The 22,640-nt window shown below is 35.7% G+C and overlaps 1 protein-coding gene across 14 annotated transcripts in view; it reads left to right on the forward strand.

Moving 5' to 3' along the window:
- Window positions 1-22,640, forward strand: part of CDC14B (cell division cycle 14B) — a 130,755-nt gene that overhangs the window by 75,847 nt on the left and 32,268 nt on the right. For all 14 annotated transcript variants that reach the window (XR_011254250.1, XR_011254251.1, XR_011254252.1 and 11 more), the window contains exons 5-9: window positions 8,987-9,063; window positions 14,261-14,327; window positions 17,038-17,100; window positions 20,434-20,521; window positions 20,803-21,033. Coding sequence is in view for 10 of the 14 variants with exons in the window: in XM_069575726.1 (XP_069431827.1) it covers window positions 8,987-9,063; window positions 14,261-14,327; window positions 17,038-17,100; window positions 20,434-20,521; window positions 20,803-21,033 (526 nt within the window). In the remaining 4 variants the exon portion in view is untranslated. The remainder of the gene's footprint in view (window positions 1-8,986; window positions 9,064-14,260; window positions 14,328-17,037; window positions 17,101-20,433; window positions 20,522-20,802; window positions 21,034-22,640) is intronic.

A 22,640-nucleotide genomic window follows, 5' to 3' on the forward strand; every position in this document is an offset into this window, starting at 1 on the left:
GTTCATGTGGCCTGGTAAATGGATTTGCCAGTTATCTGAAATATTAGATTCTTGGATAACAAATTAGGGTAAAACTAAAAATCTTTCTGTATCAGTCACAATAAAAGAGTTGAGGGACATAAAAGATAGCTGAGTTTTGTGTGTTTTTTTGTTTTTTGGTTTTTTTTTTTTTGAGAAAAGGATAATTTAATAATCATAGCATTTTACAAAATGATAAGTTTGCTGCCCTGTTGTGATAAGTCAGTGGCTGTTTCCTAGCCCAGTTTTGGGGTGGTGGTACTTTAACCTGTCATTTCAAGTAAGGATGAAATTCTAAGTGGAGAAGTAAATGCTTTTCAAAACAAATTCACTTTTGTGAGAGCATTTCGAAAATAAAAGTTTGAAACTTTGTCATTTTGTTATAAAAAATGTGTACAAATCCCATGTTCGGACCCTTGAGAAACTTAGAAAAATTTCTTTTAAAAGATACTTTTATCTTTATAAAAGCAGTGTATGTTCACCAGTATAATTTTATCACATGACTTTTTTTAGTCAGTGATCTGTTCTTTCATTTCAGTACATGTTGCATCATCTGTACACCCAGATTATATTTGTATTTCTCAATTAATCCAAAATGTGTACACCAATATCTAATTCAGGACCATATATTGCATGTGGTTGTTGTGTACTTAAATCTCTCTCATACATGGTCCTTTTTTTTTTTTTTTTTTTTTAAGACTTCAGAAAGATGTTTATTTTACATGGTCCTTTTTAACTAACATTGATTTTTTTGTTTTTTAAGAAACCAGACCTAGTTTCTTGTAGAAAGTTCCACCTTTTGAATTTCTCTGGTTTCTTCTTCGTGTTTTGTTGTTGTTGTTGTTCTTTTTCTTTTATTTGTGGTATTTTTTAAACTTGTTTCTCCATTATTTGTATTTCTTGTGAACTGAAAGTTGTATCAATAGGTTTGCATTAGTTGTATATGTTATATCAATCAGAAACATAGAATACCTACATTACCATTAGTGATGCTGTGGCCACTGGATTAAATGCTAACCATCCAATCTCTTCAATATATTGTTTTGTCCTTATGATTTAAACATTCTGTGTGGGTTGATTTTGGAACTGTTTGTATATTCAGTTCCCTATCAACCATGCATCTTGGTGTTTTAAACAATCAAATATGCTTGATTGAATCAATCATTTTATTAGGGTATCAGTATAACATTTTTCTAATTATTCATTCTTCTTTCACTTATTAGCTGGCTTACTTTTATGGGAATTAAGCTTTCCCTCATTCAGTTGGGACTCTTTGGTTACCCTGAAACCAATTTTCTTACCAAGAAGGCAGAATGAATAGCCAGATCCCTTTAATAACCAGTTTTTGAAGTAAAGTATTACACTAATAGCCACAAAACAAAATTTTAAAACCAGCTTTAACAATATTTCAATAGATACTTAACTCATTTGCTAAATATTTGAAAAATGTGCAGCACTATTCTAGCATCTGTTGATTGGCATTTAGGAAATTGGAAATTTACTAACCAAATGTACATCATTGCTGAACAGGATTAAAAAACTAGTGTAATCAATCCTGCACTTGCATTTACACATCATGGTAAATGATATATAATGATATATTAAAGGGATTTGATTGTTGTTGTTCAGTCACTAAATTGTGTCCAACTCTGTCACCCCATCCATGGACTACAGCACTCCAGGCTTCCCTGTTCTTCACCAACTCTGAGTCTGCTCAAACTCATGTCTGTTGAGTTGGTGATGCCATCTAACTCACCTTCTGTCTCCCCTTCTCCTGCCCTCAATCTTTCCCAGCATCAGAGTCTTTTCCAGTGAGTCAGCTCTTCGCATCAGGTGGCCAAAGGATTGGAGCTTCAGCTTCAATACGAGTCCTCCATTGAATATTCAGGGTTGGTTTCCTTTAGGATTGACTGGCTTGATCTCCTTGCTGTCCAAGGGACTCTCAAGAGTCTTCTCCAGCACAGCAGTTCAAAAACATCAATTCTTTAGTGCTTGGCCTTCTTATGGTCCAACTGTCACATCTGTCTGTAGGTGACTACTGAAAAAAACCATAGGTTTGACTATACGGACGTTTGTCAGCAAAGTGATTCTCTGCTTTTTAATACGCTGTTTGTCATAGCTTTTCTTCCAAGGAGCAAGTGTCTTTTAATATCATGGCTGCAGTCAGCATCTGCAGTGATTTTGGAACCCAGAAAAACAAAGTTTGTCACTGTTTCCATTTTTTCCCCCATTTTGGATGCCATGATCTTACTTTTTTGAATGTTGAATTTTAAGCCAGCTGTTTCATTCTCCTCTTTCACCTACATCAAGAGGCTCTTTAGGGATTTGATGGTTAGCACCTAATCCAGTGGCCATTTTTTGCACCAGTAGTGGTAATTTAGGCAGTCTCTTTTCTGATGTGATACAACATATACTAATGCACAAGCCTATTGATACAACTTCCAGTTCACAAGAAATACAAAGAATGGAGAAACAAATTTTAAAGGCTATCTTTTTCAGTTACCACAGCCATTAATATCAAGAATTGAAATAGCTGAACTTGCACCTAGGCTTTTAAATCAAGATTTTAAAAAATTAAAGCATATCAATCACATTAAAATTTATTAATATTTTAGTGAACACAGTTTTTAACATAATTACAATATATAGTGATTCATTTTAGAAATGTCACCTTTTCTATTTAGTTTCTTACATGTATACTTTATAATAATAGTGGTATATTATTACACTGGAAGGAATAAACGTTAATTTCTAGTTGCAAACAGCTGTTTGGAAGAGGCCATTGTAAAGGGTTTAGGGATTTCATTTCAGAAGTTGAAGGATTTAGGTTCAAATTGAGCTAGCTTTTAATTTCAGTCTGATAGACTATCTGGCACAAATTAAGCATGTCCTAAATGTAATTTTCTGTCTTTTTTTGGTTCTACCTACCATTATTACACCTTAAATCTGCTTTTTATATTAAAAAACAAAAATGATACCATTGTATTTTACTGGTTATCAGCTTTGGTTATATCTTACTGTCTCAACATTTATATTTTCATGCACATATATACTACTTAGCTCTTCCATAGGCTCCATGTACTTTTCAGAACTTGCCTGGGAAATGAACCATTGTTTCTAACATTTTCTGTGGTTAAAGCATCCTGAGTGTAAAATAAATGACACAAGCAAACTGTTGGTACATAATTTGCAAGTTTGCCCTCTTATAATGTTTAATAGATTACTTTGTAGAGCTAATTATGATAACATACAGATTCCCTGTTCAAAATGTCACTGTCTATTATTATATTTTTGTTTTAAGCAATTTTTAAGCCTACAGAATGGTTTACTTGTAAACATTTATACCAAAAATTGTGATACTGATGAAATTCTAGGAATATATTAATTCAGCCATCTGTGGGTAGAATCCTAAATTTCATTGAATTTGAGATTGCTTCAACAGTTGTAATAAGAGCTCAGGGGCTTAATTTGTTATTTAATGATGATCTTTTGAACCTGTCATCCATTTTTTCTTAATGATTTAATTATTTTGGACTCAGAAACTCAATGCTGGGTTAAGGTGGCTGCAAGGTGAAGGGATTAAATGAGAATTTAAAATAAGGCGAGCTGAGGGGAAAGTCTCTGAAAGCAGTGTGTGTGAATTCAGCTCAACAAACAGCAGTCTAGACAGGGTAACAAGAGACTGGAAGACAGAACCGGATGGGTCTGCCGAAGTGTTCGTAAACACCTATCTCTGGGCAAGCACCCTTCCTGGGTATCTGTGAAAGGCAGGGCAAACAGCAGCCACGCAGAGGGGGTGTGAGGTGCACCAGAGCCACAGAAGGGGGCCAGCGTGGCCCTGTGGTGGAGGAAGCTGGCTGTTGTCACCATCGCTCATCACAGCTCTACTTCCCTTTTCACCTTGCTGAGCCTAACTGATATTTCCGCTCTCTGTGAGACTTGCTAGCGGCTAGCATTTATGGTGTTTGCAAATCTGTGAGGCTTCTGTGCAATTTTGGACCCCATTCTTGTTTTAGTACTTGTTTTACACAGTTTCTTATCTATAAATAAGGATTAAGAGTATAATCCAGGGTGAGCAGTTAACACCAGGGGTTAAAAAGTAATAGCTTGCCAGCTTTAGGTAACCCACAGAGTATTTATAGTATGTAGTTTGTTTTTTGCTGATGTTTAAAATTTAGGTGTTTTTATTTTAAAAATTTGGGATTTTTGCTTTGTCTCAAAAAAAGTCCCTGCTACTCACATAGAATATATCCATTTACCCTTATAACCAAGGCAAATTCCTACATATTTGTTAGTTGACTGGCCATGGTAGAGATGTGTTTGCTACGCCAAAGTTCCAATTTCCTTTTATCTAAATTGAACATCATTACACCAACCTACTGTACATACAAATAAAAGTAATTTGAGAGGTTAAAACTATTGAAATGTAAGGCCATCCCATTTTTTCTTTTTAGAGTGATTTGGGATTTTCTTTTTTTAACTAGTATTTGTTAACTAGCAGGAACTGTGACAGTTATTTACTTTTTTAAATCACATAAATTGCTTGTTGCAGATAACCTTTTCCTTGTTCAACTTTTTTAGTCAGCAGTTGAATCTTTAAACCTGTTTCCAGTTTGCATTGATTTATGAAAATTGTATGTTAATCCGGATAGTGATTTTTTTAAAAAAGATCATCAAGTTCTTGGCATTGGAATGACTGTGTCATCTGGCTGATGTGGAAATAATTAAATACAAGAAACGTTGTGACATTTCTCCGTGAGAAATAATTGAAAATAGTTTACTGGTTTATTGGGCTGCCACATTTGTTGTTGGAATTTAAATACCCTTTGTTATGATTAACTCAGATGACTTGGTTTTTTAAACTCTGCCAAGGGCTTCTCTAAGTATATATATGTAAGGCTTCTCTAAACTTAAAAATGTTCTGTGGGAAAATAGAAATGAGAAGTACCTGTCTAAACAACTGTGCTTTATTATTTGAGACCTGAACTGTCAGAATTAAAACTATAAATGATCTTTTTCTTTCAGTCCACTAATTTATCCATTGCTACTTGAGCCTCTCCCAGTATTGAAACATAGATCAGCAATCCAAAATCAGAAGTTTTCAGAGAGGCTGGTTTAGGTAGATGGTAATTTTTTAAATGGGGGCAGTGAAAGTCGTAGAAATGGCTACAGTATTGTTCAGCAAAAAATAAAACAAACCAAAAAACCCCCACAGTATACAAAACCATGCTTTTCATGTATCATGAAAAGCACTACTGACTTCCTAAGTATTTTCTACCCCAATATTTTATTTTTCCGGTGAGATTGCCTTTTGCTCCTTCAGAGACATTGCTTACCCTGGAGAGAGAGAACAAGTTTTCTTTACTTACGTTTCCTAAGCCGTGGGGCTTCTTTACCATTACATTTCTGTATTTGCCACGTTAAAAAAAAAATTTAGCCACTTTCAACAAACTGAAATGATCAGTTGGTAATAGTTTATTGCATTACTTACTGTATTATCTCTTGGGTACTGTACAGACTATGCCAACACTTAGTGACTTAAAATAACAACTGATCTTCTCTCTAACGGTTCCTGTGGGGAATGTATTTGAAAGTGGCTAACTTGGGTGTGTCTGCTTCTGGAGTCAGCTGGGCTATAGTCATCTGAAGGCATGACTGGAGTTAGAGAGGATCCACTGCTTAGATGACCCGGTTTACATGCCCAGCAACTAGCACTGGTTATTGCCAAAGGTCCTCAGATCCTTGCCGTGTGGGCTGCCCTCACAAATAACAGCTTGATTTGCTTCGCATGAGGAGTCCTAAAGAAAGCACGGTAAAAGCCACATTCTTATGATCTAGCCTCAGAAGTCACATTCTACCGTTAAATCCATCTGAGCCCCCAGGGAAGCCAGCCACTGTTTACAGAGTGGTGGCCTGTTCATTAAGGGTGAAAATATCAGGAGATGAATATTGTTGGGAATACAGTGATGCATCGTAAAATTGGATTGATTTAGAGTTTACTAATTTGAGAATTTAGGTTAATATAGGAGCCATTTTAAGGATTCTTCTCAAGAACAAATTAATGATAATTTTATTTGGGAAGGGCTTTTGACTAGGGAAGTGGGTATAGAATTAAGAATTATAGATTGTTAGAAAACATTTCTTTGATTGTTACATGTTTAGTCCTCTGGAGCTGCTATAACAAAATACCAGAGACTGGGGAGGCTTATAAATAACAGAAGTTTCTTTCTTACAGTTTTGGAGGCTGAGAGTCCAAGATAGGGCTGACAGCATAGTCCAATGAGTGCTCTTATATGGTGGAAAGGCCTAGGGGTCTCTCTGAAGTCCCTTTTATAAGACACTAATCCCATTCTTGAGGGCTTCACTCGACCATCTCAAAGGCCACATCTAATACTACTATCACTTTTGGGAAGTTAGGTTTTAAACATGAATTTTAGATAGGACACAAACATTCAGATGATAGCATTATGTAACAAACTTACTCTGAATCTGTAAATTTCCTTCAGCTGATCTCGTTGTACCTAAAGTCTGTGTTTAAAAATTTCATCACTAGCAGTTTACGTTTTTTATTCCCATAGGAAAAAATGTTACATTGTTTTTGGGTTCCTTGAACTGAATTTGCATTCACAATTATTTAATGTATTAGAGGCTGTTTTTGTTTTGAAAGTTAGAAGGAAATAATACCATTGCAATTTTAGTAACCAAAGAAACCAAGGAACTACTGTTTTGAGTTGGAGGAATTATCTTTAACCAGTGCTTAAGGAGAATTTTGTATAATTTGAGAGAAGGTTGTATTAGAAATGTATATATATGCAAATACATAAGTGAATCAAATCTTATTCTTACCCTCACTGACCCCCCAAAAAAGATTTAAAAGACTTTTTTTCTTAAAGTAATATATTAGATAAATATAAAATGTTGAATGTGATTATAGATGATTTTGATTAATTAATTCATGGTAGTTTACAACCTTCTATGAGTCAGTATTGCTGTTCTTGAAGATTTGTCTGAAACTTGATAAGAAAGCATTCCTTTGTTTTTGGGATTGATTGTTCTTTGTGGGTTTACATGCTGCTATAGATAAATACGTGTTAGAAGATTCTGTGTAGTTGATCATAGTTCTGTATTATTTTTAGAGTAAATGGGGTAAAATCATTTTTAGAAACAGGATAGACATTTCCATTTATGAGTCTTAAAACAAAATTGATAAAATGCCATCTGGAACCTGACTAGTTTTAAGATACATCCTTCTCTAAGTTTCAGAGATTCTTGCTGGATTTTTTATTTTTATAATTATTCTTAATCCAGTGATGTTTTTATGTTTATACCAATGTGTTTTATCAATTATTTTAAAGTTTCCTAACTATTATAAGTGAATTTAAGTTCAGCAAATTAAGCATCAAATCAGAGTCCATACATGATTTATGCATGTGGAGTTACAGTGTAACGTAAGACTTGGATTCTCACTTCAGAACGTTCACAATTTGGTAGAAGAAACAGCTCATTTATATAAATCTAAGTAATGGAGATTTAAAAAATTTGTAGTTAGATCCTTTTGTGATTTATTTTTACTAGTCCAAATTCAAAGTGTATTTTACCCCAGAGTAGGCTTTAGAATGGAATTGAACTTGGGTGATAAAATGTATGCCACATCTGATGCTTGTGGCCTCTCTCACCCCTTGTCTCTGTATATGGGTGGAAAATGCCCTGCTGGAAGATTCTGAGTTGGAAAAAGACGTGCCTTTGGATAGAATGAGGGTCAGAAGTCCTAGGCAAGTTTACCTGGGGCTGTGGTGTGTCTTATTTAAAGGGATACCAGTGGAGCAAGTGAGGAAGAGGAGGAGAGAATAAGGCTAGTAAAATACTTCTGTAGTACTGGAAATGAGGAAAGGCATGGAGCAACAGCTATAAACTGAGAGAAAAGGACTGCAGACCTGAAATCATATATATGGTCCATAAACGTCAGGGCAGAAAACCAGATACTTTAGAAATGCAAAGAGGTCCATCGACTGTGGCCCTCAAATGCTAAAAAATCTACTTGAAGTATTCTACCAGTTGAAAACGGAAGCATGACGTAGCTCTGAAGATAAAAGAAGCAAATGACGACAATAGTAAACAAATGAAGTTTCATAGGAAACCTGTACAATATCGTAAGTTGTTAAATCTAAATGGATGGAGTTAATCAGCATCTTTGTTCCTCTCATCCGCCTCGCAGTCCCAGTCCCAGTCCATCCTCTACTGCCATCGCCCACATACTTCTTTAATATCGTTTGAGTATTTTAGAAGGGAGGTGAGGTAAAAGCGTGTGCTTAGTCTAACATTTTGATTTATCAAATCTGTTCTTAAAATGCTACTTCTGGGCTTCCCTGATGGCTCAGTGGTGAAGAATCCACTTGCCCATGCAGGAGACATGGGTTCAACCCATGATCCAGGAAGATCCCAAATGCCACAGAGCCAGTAAACCTGTGTGCCACAACTATTGAGTCTGTGCGCTCGGGCCCAGGAGCCACAAATACTGAGTCCACATGCTGCAAATAGTGAAGCCCACGTACCCTGGAGCCCGTGCCCCACAACAAGAGAGGTCACCGCAACAAGAAGCCCACACAATGCAACTAGAGAGTAGCTCCCAGTCTTCAGAACTAGAAAAAAGCCCGAGCGCAGCAGTGAAGACGCAGCACAGCCAAAAAATTTAAAAAAAAATTTTAATGCTATACTTCTCACCACAAAAGGTTGTAAAAAGTTGTTGGTTAGGGCTCTTATTGCAAGCAACAGAAGCCAGCTATGCCAGCAGATCTGAACAAAAGAGAAATTCACTGAGAGGATACTGAGTGACTCGTAGGATCCTTGGGAAAGCTAGAGAACCAGGCTCAGCTGATTGGCTAAAAATTGTACAAAACTTAGTTCTCAGTGACAGTACTATATCTTTATTTAGAAGTAAATTGCCTTTTTCTTCTCTCTTCAAATGTAGGTTATATATTTGGGGAAAACTCCAGAAGACGCATATAGAATATTAATGTTTGGAGATGCAGCCTATATTCCTTTCAGGTAAATATAAGAACATTATGGTAGATTCATTTAATCAGGCCCTTGCCAGAAATACTGTGGTATGGTTGTTTCTGAAGAAAGAAAACCTGATAATCATTTTGGGGTGGGTGCAAATAACAGCATAGGTCTAGGCTGAGTAACAGTGACGCTACTGATGTTCTGTTGGGGTCAGGGGGATTGTTGTATGTACTGTAGGATGTTTAACAGCATCACTGTTAAACCACTAGATGTCAGCAATGCCTTCACCCCAGGAAGTTAATTATGAAAACCAAAAATGTCTCTAGACATTGTCAGATGTCTGTGGTGGTGGTGTAAATCGCTTCTACATGAGAAATCAGAACCACTCCCACTGTTGAAAATTTGTGCTTTGTAATCAGATGAGAATCTTGGAGGTACAGTCTTCAAAACTACCATTTTCCAGTACTGAGACGTGTTGGCCTTGAGGAGTTAAGAAATAAGTTTTCCCAATAATTAGAAGTTACTTCTGGGGCAGAAGTGAACCCCCTTTTTCTTGGGACACAGCAAGCAGATATAGGGTGAGGTTGCTAATATAGTACCGATACTTAAAAAAACCAAAACACCTGTGTCATAAAGGTAAGAGATAAGTAATGTTTTTATCTAAGTTAATGACATATCCTCATCCTTATCTCAAAGTTACCAGATGGTTGTGTTGAAGATATTTTGAGGAAAAAAGAGAAGAAAAAAAACCCTGTGTTTTTCCCTTTAAATCAAAGGACGTTCCCAAAGTTTTTTACTTGTTTATCAAAATGCTTGACTTAGCTCTATAATTAAATACTTGTGCTTAATGTATAATAAATGTGTGAAATAATTTTATTCTTTGTGTACTGTATTGAGAATTTCAAATTTTGCATCATTCTTCCACCTGCAAATTAGTTAATATTTTCAGGATTGCTGCATATACCTCAAATGCCTAATTTTGCCTTTAAAGGGTAAGATTATGAACCTCGCTTAATTGTGGACAAGTTTGGGAGTGAGTGTCCCAAACCTTAGGCAGAATCTGTCTCCTTAAATAACTCTGTAGGACTATCCATGGATTTATTCCATGAATTAGAGATTTTTGTTAGGATAGTCTTCAGAGTTCAGTTGTGTATTGCTCTAAAGGCTATATGTATGTTAGTGATTTAGCCAATAGAAGAATCGCTTTGGACCCAGTATCACTGCCTTTCTTCTTAGCTTGTACGTCATCTTGAGTATTCTTTGAGATGAGTAGGAAGAGATGAAAGTTATTTTCTAAACTGAAGAGTGCTCATATTTTTCTCAACTTTATAACAGCAACCATGTACCTCCTTCAGAAGAAGTGATTATGGTTCCTGAACCATAGATATATTGATACAGTGATAATTTTGTTGTACAGAATTTTTCTTTATATATAATAATAATCCTTTATTGTGCCATTCTTAAAGTTTATGACAAGATCCTAAAACAGGAATAAGCTTACACATTTCACATAATCTAAGTAAGGATCCATGAAACATTATTAATGTAAGGGAAGTTTTACATTAATTTAAACACAGGGGTCAAAATAGAATAAATGCTGTTTATTGCCGTACCTGTATTTAAAATTATTAAAGTTTGGCATTAAGAAATGTAGTTAGTTGCTTCTGGTTCCAGGAACAAAGATCAGTAATTCTCTAAAAAACAGGACTTCACCAAAATCAGTTCAGGTTTGTGAAATTTTAATCTCTTCATTCATAGATATCATATTGGATTTATCTAAAGCATTGTTTCTCCAGATATGGACTGTGAACTTTTTGTTACCAGCTTGTGATGAGTACAGGGATAGAGAGTAGGATTTTACAGACTTTTTAATGATTTAACAGAGTATGTCTGTGTCTGTGGAATCTAATAATAGGAGAATTTAGACTTGTGTTTATGTGTTTTTTTCCTTTCATTTTTCTAATAATTCAGTTTTATTTACAAAAATAAAATTATTGCATAATCATTGGTATGTAATACCAACATTGGTATGTACTACTGTATTTCACAAAAGCATCAGCCTTTGACAGATTTTAAAAATTATATATATATATATAATCTCTTAATGAATTATATTAGATATCAGACATTTCTCTGCTTGTCTAAATAAAAAAAAACTATAAAATATAGTTCAACATTTTTTTTAAAACCTTTGATCATAGTTATGAAGAGTATGTGCATCTCTTCTTTGGTATTACCTATAATACTCCTTGCTTCTTAATTGACTTTTTTTTTTTGTTTCTGTTCTTTATTTTCTTGAGAGGTAATATTGCAGAGCTGCTAATAGCTTGGCCATTGACCTCAGACAGATGAGAGTTTGACTCTAAGTTCTGCAACTAATATCTCTGTGGTTCTTTACAAATACAAGGCTTGGTTTCTTAGTCTATAAATGGGAATGACAGTAATATCATCCTAGTGAAGTATGAGGGTTACGTAACATCCTGCATATGAAACACTTGGTGCCTGAGCCCTAGCTAACATTTGTTAAACATTCATGTTTTCTCCTTTTTAAATCCACGTATAACTTAGACACAATTAAAAATTCCATGACTCTTATATGTACAGCACAGTAAACGTCTACATTTGTGTATGTAGGTACCATCCTTTCAAGATACAGAACATTGTCAGTCCCCATAAAGATTCCCTTTTATCCCCTTTCTAAAAGTGTTTCTTATTTTTGAACTTTGTGTAAAGGAAATCATAGAGTATACATTTTTGGAGAACTGGGATCTAGTTTTTAAGATGTATATTGTCTGTGAGGTTTATCCTTGTTGTGGCAGGTGTTAGTGGCTTGTCCTATTTTTACTGCTTTTGTAGCCTTCCATTCTATGAATAGACCACATTTTATCTGTCCATTTTCCTTTTGACAGATACTTCGATTATTTGCAGTTTGGGGGTATTAGGAGTATAATCTTCTATGAATATTGTTATTTTTTTAAACTAGTATGTGACATTGTTTTGCTGTTTCTAAGCAGTATTCCTTTATTGATTCTCATCTGCTTTTCCAAGTTTGTTAAATTATCTATGACAAGCTTTCACCCCACAAAGGCTTATATCCAGATTGATAGCTGCTATTATGCCATTTTGAAGAAGTCTACTTGCTTGGGTGGGAGGAAGGAGACGTGGGTGTGTTTAAAGTTGGAAGTGTTAAGGAAATAAACATGAGTGAATAAAGAAAGAGCCTTGTCTATTCCCATAATATGGCAGAACTTTATCCAAGGTCAGATCAAAGCTCGATTACAGCAGGACTTGGCCCACAGGAGGTTATTCACAATTATGCGTTGAATAAATGCTCAAATTGTCACAAAAACTGAATCGACATGCCTTTAACTTGATTGGAAAAGAATTATCAGTAAGTTAGCAATCATAGCTAACTGAGAAAAAATGACGATAAACATTGGGATGTGATTTGAGAGTTCATTGTTTTTCTACTGATAATTTTGATTTTGATTTAGACTAAACTTCACTTTCCTACCTTAGCTTCTCTATCTTAAAAACATTCCTTATTCCATAAAACATTTTTTTGTACAGAACGTTATGTGTGATCATGTAAATTAGTGGTTCTTAAACTCCTGGAGGACCCAGCCTCACCCCTAGAACTCTGACTCACAGATTGAGAATTAAATTTCTAACAAGTGAGGTTGATGTTGCTGCTGCTTGCCCAGGGAGCACGCTCTGAGAACTAAAGCTGCAGGTCATTCTGTTTTTCTCCTTCCTGCTTATTACCAGTAAGCTATTGGTAAAGATAATTTTCTTGGTCACACTGAAACCTTTTCTAGCTTCTGGAAGATCATCTTTTAAAATCAGAAGCTTATAGAACACAAATAGCATATTGTGAGGCCTTGTGTCCAGTCCTCAAGAAGGCTAATGTATACTGCAATAATTCTAATGAATTCAGACAGTAATGTCTAAAGCTGTCTTAGCTAAAAAGGATACCCTTTTCTTTAATGTTAGTATGTGTGTGTGTGAAGTCGCTCAGTCGTGTCCGACTCTTTGCAACCCTGTGGACTGTAGCCCGCCAGGCTTCTCTGTCCATAGAATTCTCCAGGCAAGAATACCAGAGTGGGTTGCCATTTCCTTCTCCAGGGGATCTTCCCAACCCAGGGATCGAACCCAGGTCTCCTGCTTTGCAGGCAGACGCTTTATCCTCTAAGTCTATACATTTTAAATGTACAGTTTGATTTTTCAGGTAAGTAAATTACTGTGTGAAAACCCAACCAAGGCAGGCAATTAATTATAGCTCCAGTAGCAACCTGGTTCCACATAAGGACCAAATAAGTACCATTCTGATTAAGCATAATTGTTTGACATGCCTAGAATGATCATAGTTAATTTTTATCTTATTTAATTCTTAAAATTTTCACTTTGTAATGAAATGACTCAAGGGAGACAAAAGGGAGAAGCAGATGGGAATAGAGGAGTACCTTATTTTTCTGGACAAAGTCTTAACTGATACTGAGACTTGTGTCACTGATCTTGTAGTAAGATTACTGATAGGTATTGATATAGTATTGAGTGGGGCTATCTACCTAACTGTTTAAGCACTTTTCCCAAGTGTAGAGTGACTCTAGTAACAGTAGTTGACTGATTAGTTTCTGTGGTTTTATTGGTACTCTTGTCTTGGAACCAGAAAATAATTATCCAGTTAAATTGTTAAAAGTCATAAAAGCATAATGAGAGAAGCAAAATACTCTGTAGCTTGCACCTGTTATTTCAAATACTATCTTGATCTCCAAATTTTTTTGCTACATGGGTATAGATACACACACACACAACATGTATGTACAGAATCAAAAAGCAGTCTTTCCTGCTAACAATTTGACATGGTATTTGAAGAACAAATTCAAATGTCTTTTCTTTTTGAGAGGAGGAGTACATACTATTGAGAAGTTGAACTCAAAAAGGAACTTTTGAAGCTGAACTATTAAAGCCAAGAACAGTCTAGAGAGATCATTTGAAATTTAGAATGTGGTCATTATTAATCCACATCTATAAAACAGTATCTACTGGAATAGGTAGAAGGTACAGTGAAATGTATAACAGTGACTTATCCTTTATTTAAAAACCAAAAGGCAAGAATTCTTTTTTTTTTTCTTTTGAGACTGAATATGTGTTTGATTTTCAGTCAACTTTGTCTTGAGATATACAGCAGAAAATTAAGTTAACTGAGCTATGTGCTTCAATACTTTTGGAATTTCAGAGACGCTGCCTATGGAAGTTGCAATTTCTTCATTACACTTCTTGACTGTTTTTATGCAGTAAAGAAGGTAAGTGACTCATAGGATGAGCCTAGTGTTGTGCTGGAGAACTTAAGTACAGTGCAAGGAAGATAGGCCTTCTCCAAAGACCTTCTAAGATGTATATGATGTCAGAGGTGTCCCATTTCCCTGCCAACATTAGAATGACACTCAACTAGAAAACAGATTATTCTTTATCTGAGTGCTTCTCTGTGTGAGTTGGGTGAAAAGCCACTTGAACAGAGGGGACATTAAGAAACAGTTTTGTAATTAGGTTCTAAATTCAGAATTGGTTTTGAATGCATTGTGATGTCAAAGAAAAACAAAAAGTAAATTACTGGTTTCTGAATTCTCTTTGATTTATGTATTTTATGCATCTGATTGCTACCAGTTCTGTTTACAACAGATATTTCTGTAACACACTGTTAAACACTTTGTTTTTGTATCTTCAAGAATTCAATTTCTAGTTCAACAGAAGTATTTGAATAGCCCATTAGTTTGTTACTAGCTTTTATATAAAAAACTAAGTAGGTCATTACTGCTTTCTCAAAGCTATTTAAAAATGACTCCTGTGTTTTATGACAAGGGCTGCTTGCTGTCTTTGACTTCAGGGGATAGCTTCCTATCACATTCTAAATGAACAGGGTCTCCTGGAATCAGGTGATACAGCAGACTCTGGTTATAACACTCACTCCCTCCAGTGTCGTTTTTGAATATCAGGACAGTGCAGGAAACTAGAATTGTTAATCAGTAGCCCTTGGATCAAATAGGCTTTCAACAACATTTAAAGTTTTGTGTGACTTGTATTTTCAGAGGGAGAAGGAACCCAAGTTTACTGTCTTGTATGATAAAACATGGTGGCTTTCTGAGAATTTTGACAGAAATTTTATGGGTTAAGCTGAGAGACCTAGTTAGTATACAGATTCAGAGGTTAATTAGTATACCTTTTGTCCTGTAATAAGGCAGTGAGGATGGACCTTAATTTTGGGGATTTGAGTCCAGCGACTCTGTGGTATAAGGAGCTGATGGAGGTTGCCGCACACTCTGAGATAGTTCCATGAGGCCTCAATTTAGGCACTTAATGGGCAGAGGATGCCATCAGGAGATGGACGGACAGTAGGTATAAATGACCCCTCCCAGTTACAGTCCTTGCCATTTGGACCCTAGGAAATTGCTAATGCAGGGAGGCATACTTGTCCTTGATCCTAGGATATTAGGACTCCCTTCTCTCCAGTCCCACAACCTTATATATTTGAAAAAACAAAGAAGAAACACTTATGAAGGCTTTGGCGATGATCTACTATAACATTGACTTCGTGGTTTTTTTTTTAATCAGATGTTATATACAAAGTTTAATCAGCTATAACTATAGATCAAAGATTGCTTTTTTCATATTGGATTTTAATTTTTTTTGAGACAACAGCTTCTGATTTTTCCATTTAAAGATTTTTATTTGTGACTGACTTTGAATATTATTGTTTGAAATATTTATAAATATAATTATATCTTGATTTTAGTGCTACTTTTTAAAAATACTACTCTAATAAGATCTCCTTATGAGATTCAAAGACTAGAAACCCCCTGCAGACTGATAACTTTTTATTGTATTAGGAACAACTCTAGTCCAAATATGATAGATATTGTTTCATATTCAAAAGAAAATTCATCTTAGATTTGGTCTTGGAATTAGGATTTAAACAACTATATTTTTGTTGTTGTTTGGTATTGTAGCCTTATTTCTCATTTATATTTCAATAGTTTATATTTTGCAGACTGGTTTTGCAAAATCACCCCTTTTCAACCAAGAACAGAAGCCACCAGATTGTCCTTGTCTCAGAAAATAGTTACTTTGCTTTCTTTGCTTAGTGTACTCTTCTTACTGTAACTCAGAGTGAGGCTACAGAAAGGAAAATTCATGTATTTTTTCCTTATTGAAAAAAATTTTTTTCCCTCAAAAAAATTGAATTTTAGTGTTTGTCTCAGGGCTGTCTTTAGTATAGGAAATACTAATCTTTTAATTCAAGACTGTTCAGAAGAATTGGAAAGTGAAGATATGTATAAAGTATGAGGTTTGTTTGATATAAACTAACCCATGGTTTCTTCCCATTGTTATTATTTGTTTAGCAACCATTGGGTTATGCATTATATTTGAAGCCTGAATGGTGTTCATCTAATGAACTAGTGTTGCTGTTGTTGCTAAGTCACTTCAGTCGTGTCCGACTCTCTGTGAGCCCATAGACTGCAGCCCACCAGGCTCCCCCGTCCCTAGGACTCTCCAGGCAAGAATACTGGAGTGGGCTGCCATTTCCTTCTCCAGTGCATGGAAGTGAAAAGTGAAAGGGAAGTCGCTCAGTTGTGTCTGACTCTTAGCGACCCCATGGACTGCAGCCTGCCAGGCTCCTCTGTCCATGGGATTTTCCAGGCAAGAGTACTGGAGTGGGATGCCATCGCCTTGATTACTTTGAAGGCTTGATAATTTAGACCTTGCATGGATAGGATGATTAATGAAGGAAAATGAAAAAGAAAATCTCATTAAAATATATATTGTTGTAACTGATGTTTCTGATGATAGAAGCATTTAAAAGACGTAGTCCACCTCCTTTGAAAGCTATTCCATGGAACATAATCTAATTACAATGCTTTTCAAGGGTGCCTTCTGATACTCACTATTAAGAATTTGCATTGAAAATTGTTTCCTTATTTGCATCTTTATTCTTAAAAGCTTTCCTTTGGATTTTAGGCAATGCAGTATGGCTTCTTTAATTTCAACTCATTTAACCTGGATGAATATGAATACTATGAAGTAAGTTTTCAAGGATATTGTTTTTAACTCTTTTTTATATATGTTTTACTTCCAGAAGTCATATTCTTTTTTTTTTTTTAATTGAACAATTTAGATGTATATAGAGTTAAAGTCATCTTTCTCTTACTCCTGTTTCTGCAGTCCTAGTTCTTATTGATTTTTTGCACTTGTTACATCCTTTTGGAGTGAGTGAGTGTGCTCCTAGGCATTTTTCTTTAATTTTTAGTTAAAAATTTTTTGTAAGTATTGATGACTTTTATAGAGTGAATTAAATGAGAGAATGTTTATGAAATCCTTAGCATAGGATCTGATGAAATGAATAGCCAGTATACATCTAATTACCTCTGTAAAACATGTATTTTTGTCAGAACCTTTTGTTTATATGAAGTAAAGACATTTTTGGATGCAGATTACAAAAAGTAAACACAAATGGCTTAAATAAAATGGGGAAATTTATTGGTTTACATAAAAATGTCCAGGAGCAAGGGTAACTTCATGCATACCAGATTCAGGTATTCAAACACTTACCAGAAATTGAGTTGAAACCAGTTTTGTTCCAAGGCCAGTTCTCCCCAGTTCTTATTTATAAGAAGCAACTATATAAGACTTTTCCTGGGTAAAATAACTGAATTACTTAGGTATAGTTTGAATAGCAGCAGCAGCCAGCTCCATTTTCCAAAGGCTGACTATTGTAGCCCACCTCCCCCTCGACACTTACACACAAAAAGCTATTAAATGAAAGTTATTAGGACCAAAAGTTAGCTAACTATAATGTCCGTTGGATAAAGATGGCTGCCAACAGCTTGATTTACCCTTTTGATTTACTTGGCTTACTGGAAAAGAATGTTGTTCATAGCTCCAGTGGAAGACTCACCAGTTCCTCTCATTGGCTTGGCTTACATCATGTCTCTGCCCTTGAACCAAGCTGTGATTTTGGTGAGGGTAGCAGATGAGTGGGTGCAGAATACTTTGGTCATCCCAGGAGCTGAAATTGGGTCAGCCCTATCAAATCATACAGACCAAAAAGAAGGGTGGTTCACAGAGAGAAGAGAGACAGGCAAAACCACAGATGTCCTTTATGCTTTTTTTAAGGTAGTGTATTTTTTTTTTAAGAAAGAGTAATTTGATTCTCCCATTCTACCCTCCAAGTAGATAATGAGTAAGATGTTATGATAAATGTCTTTTTCAGCCAAGAATACTTGTGGAATCTTGGTTGTTGTTTTTTTTTTTCTATCCTGCTGTAGTTATCTTGAGCAGACAATCTCACTAATAATGGAGTGATTTCACAGACAACACTCTATTCAGCAGCACCTTAAATCCTCAGATTTCTTTCACAGTTTCTAAAGTAGCTATTATTTTAAACCCCTAGGTATAATTGAACTATTTTCTTCATGAATTGGGTTAATAGGTACTGCTGATCATTATTGTGATGTACCAGAGATGTAAAAGCATATTGTGTGATTCATTAGGCCAACTCTGCCTTTGCTTCTCTGTAATAGCTATATGTTTATAAAGTACAATGTACATTTTCCATCTTAATTACTGAATATAGTTGAATTATTAACACCATTTTTTGTACTTCCCCTTATGAAAATTGAGTGGCTTTCACTTTATCAGAATTAAACATTTAAAATAAAATATACTTTCTCTTTTTAGATAAGCAAAACTAATAAAAACACCGGTTAGTATTTCCTCAGTGTTACTTGTTTTTTACTAAGGAGTAATTATAAGTGCTAATTAGCTTCCTTCTCACCAGTGCAGAAATTGCAGCATTGCTGTGGAGTAGTATGGTCACCAACAAATGTCATTTACTTAGAAATTACATTGAGACAACGGGGAACTGTTAAGTAGCTACAGACCATAATGGTAGCTTTGTTTAGTTTCTATGAAAGTGAAAGTCGCTCAGTCATGTCTGACTCTGTGAGTCCATGGAGTTCTCCAGGCCACTGGAGTGGGGTAGCCATTCCCTTCTTCAGGGGATCTTCCCAACCCAGGGATCGAACCCAGGTCTCCTGCATTGCAGGCTGATTCTTTACCAGCTGAGCCACGAGGGAAGCCCTTAGTCTCTATATTTAGAAATTTTGGATTGGTGGTTTTCATTGATTCCATGATGCCCATTTTTTTCCTGTTTTAACTTTTCTGAATTCAGGATGCATCTTATAGTATATGATACCTGTGATTCAGTGAAATCTAATCACACATTTCTCATTTTAAGACTCTGATTTTACTTCAAAGTCAGAACATCTGGCAATGCTTGTCCTCATTTTTACTTACATCTTTTAGCCTGAAATGAAATGGGCTCATCAGTTCCCCTGACTTATAACTAAGTCAGGTAAATTAGTTTAGGGTTACTTGCCTGACCTATAGATCTTAAAACTACTCTTGATTTTTTTTCTTGCCTATTCTTAGGAAGACGAAAACATACTCCAGTTGTAAAGCTGATGTGTTTATATTCTCTCCTTCCCCACTATCACCTGTCTCCTACTTTCTGCTTAAGTCTGTTTGTAGCCATCTCTATTGTTATTAAATTTGAACTTTGTCTTAGAATAATTGTGTAATTCAATCCAAAAGACTTAATAACAGGAAGTAAAGTGTTTTAAATTTCAGTGTAGATGTGATCTCCGTATTCTTGTGATTTTAAGTTTTCTGGGGAATTTTAGTAAAAAATTTTCATTGATTTCTCGAATTAAGTAGGCAGCAAAATGATGGAAAGGTGCCTCTGTAGAAATAAAAAGTAAATATTGAGAAACAAGGGCCTTAAATTGATTTTTTTTCTTCTTTATTTAAGAAGTCATGATTGCTCACATCGGAAGCCAATTAGTAATTCAGGAAAACAGGGAAGTTTCCATATCCCTCATGATAGAAAACTTGGTTTTCTTACTAATTAGCAGCAACTTGGATGAAATAAAGTATTTAGGCATAGTCTGGATAACAGCAGCAGTCAGCTGTATTTTCCAGAGGCTGATTATTGTAGGAAAAAAAAATGCTGTTAAGTGAAAGTTATTAGGACCAGAAGTTTAACTAACTATAGTTGTCTCTTGGTATCCAGGGGGGATTGGTCCCAGGACCCGCTGCTGCTATCAGAATCCACAGAGGTTCAAGTCTCATAGTCAGCCTTCCAAATCCACAGATGCAAAACCCACAGATATCGAGGGCTGACTATTCCCTGGGAGTATTCATAACAGGATAAATTTTAGTTTCCTGTCTCATGGTCATTTGTAAACAGCTTTTGTGCTAAAGGAAATGGATTTGAAGTCCTTAAGATACTCACTATTGAAAGGGACATGGAGAGGAGATTAAATATCAAAATGAATTCTGATCTTCCCTTTGCAGAAAGCAGAAAATGGAGATTTAAATTGGATAATACCAGACCGATTTCTTGCCTTCTGTGGACCTCATTCAAGAACCAGACTTGAAAGTGGTATGCAAAAATATGAGACTAGTATAGTTTTGTTATTAAAAGTATCCATCCGGTATTTTCTTTTAAAAGAGGCCAAAGCTCTGCTCTCTTAATTAAGTGTACTCTTGAACATTTTATCTCATCGTTCTGCCTGGATTTTAATTTTTTATTTTTTTCATAGTTATAATCAAATTGGTATTCAATCCCCAGTCCAGATACTGTTTCCATGCAGTTACAAGTGATACTGTTATCCATTGTTTTCTTTCTGCATTTTACAACATCTGGTGAATTTCTTCATGTAGGTTACCATCAGCATTCTCCTGAGGCTTATATTCCATATTTTAAGAATCACAACGTTACTACAGTTATTCGTCTGAATAAAAGGATGTATGATGCCAAACGCTTTACAAATGCTGGTTTCGATCACTATGATCTTTTCTTTGCGGATGGCAGCACCCCTACTGATGCCATCGTTAAAGAATTTCTGGATATTTGTGAAAATGCAGAGGGTGCCATTGCAGTACACTGTAAAGGTATGTTTCTAGTGTTGGTTAAAGAGTGGTGGACATGAATATGTGTGTATAGAAACACACCATACTCATTTAGATTATATACAAGGACACATGAAGATGCCTTTGTTTTAAAGAGTGCTTTTTTTTCCTTTTGTGGTTTGCTTTTTTTCTTAAAACTACTTTATTGAGGTATTGGCATAAAAAAGCTGTACATATAAAGAACGCCTTTATTTATTTATTTTGGCTGCTCTAGGTCTTTGTTGCAGTGTGCAGGCTTCTCTCTAGTTGTGGCGTGTGGGTTCTCTAGTTGTGTTGTGCAGGCTATGGAGCTCACAGGCCCAGTAGTTGTGGCTTGTGGACTTAGTTACCCTGTGACATGTGGGATCTTAGTTCTTCAACCAGGGATCAAACCCGCATACCGTGCATTGGAAAGTGGATTCTTAACTACTGGACGACCAGGGAAGTCCCAAAGAATGCTTTTAAATTGCCAATTTCATATGGAAAGTATAATAAGTTGTATTCATAGGTAACCCTACAAAGGCTTATCACATGCATTTATTCATTAAATTTCTATTCGGTGCCTACTTTGGTAGGTTCTGGCATATGTCAGTGAGCAGAGCAAACTCCAAGAACTTATCTTTTGGACTTTGTTTTCTAACAAGTTGCTAGATTTTCGGTAACTAGAACAGTGCCTGGTACTTAATAAGTATTTATTGAATGAGTATGTGGATATACCAGGATTTATTAAACTTTTCTTTTTTGGTTATTCAACTAAGAAGACAAGGAATATATTTTTGTTAAGAAAAATCCAACATTGGGGAAAAGAAAAACTAAACAGCAAACCCTGGAGCATATAAGAAATCTAATTACTGGAGTTCCCACATTATCAGATTCAAATTTTCAGTTTTCACCAAAAAATCTCAAGGACTGCCAAGAAACATGAAAGGATAGCTCATTCAAAGGAAAAAAAATGAATCAACGGAAACTGTCCCAAAGAAAGACCAGAGGGTGAACTTATTAGACAAAGGTGTTAAAACAACTGTATTTTTTTGTTGTTGCCACATGGCATGGGAGTATCCCGGATCAGGGATTGAACCTATGCCCCCTGCAGTGGAAGCATGGAGTCTTAACCAGCAGACTGCCAGAGAACTCCTAAAACAGCTGTCTTAAAGGTGCTCAAAGAGGTAAAAGAAAATGTGCACAAAGTCAAGAAAACAATGCATGAATCAAATTAAAATATCAACAGGAGAGACTAAGCATTAAAAGGAAAAAGGAAATTCTGGAACTGAAATGAAAAATTTACTGATGAGATTCACAAGCAGACATAGGCAGGCAGAAGGAAGATTCAGCAAACTTAAAGACAGAATAATTGAAATGATCAGGTCTGAGGAAAGTGAAAGTGAAGTCTCTCAGTCGTGTCCGACTCTTTGCGACCCCATGGACTGTAGCCTATCAGGGTCCTCTGTCCATGGGATTCTCCAGGCAAGAGTACTGGAGTGGGTTGCCATTTCCTTCTCCAGGGAATATTCCCAACCCAGGGATCAAACCCGGGTCTCCTGCATTGCAGGCGGATGCTTTACCATCTGAGCCACCAAGGAAGCCCCTAGGTCTGAGGAACAACAAAAAAA

The sequence above is a fragment of the Ovis canadensis genome, chromosome 2 (assembly GCF_042477335.2).
Source record: "Ovis canadensis isolate MfBH-ARS-UI-01 breed Bighorn chromosome 2, ARS-UI_OviCan_v2, whole genome shotgun sequence".
In the NCBI taxonomy this organism is placed as follows: Eukaryota; Metazoa; Chordata; class Mammalia; order Artiodactyla; family Bovidae; genus Ovis; species Ovis canadensis.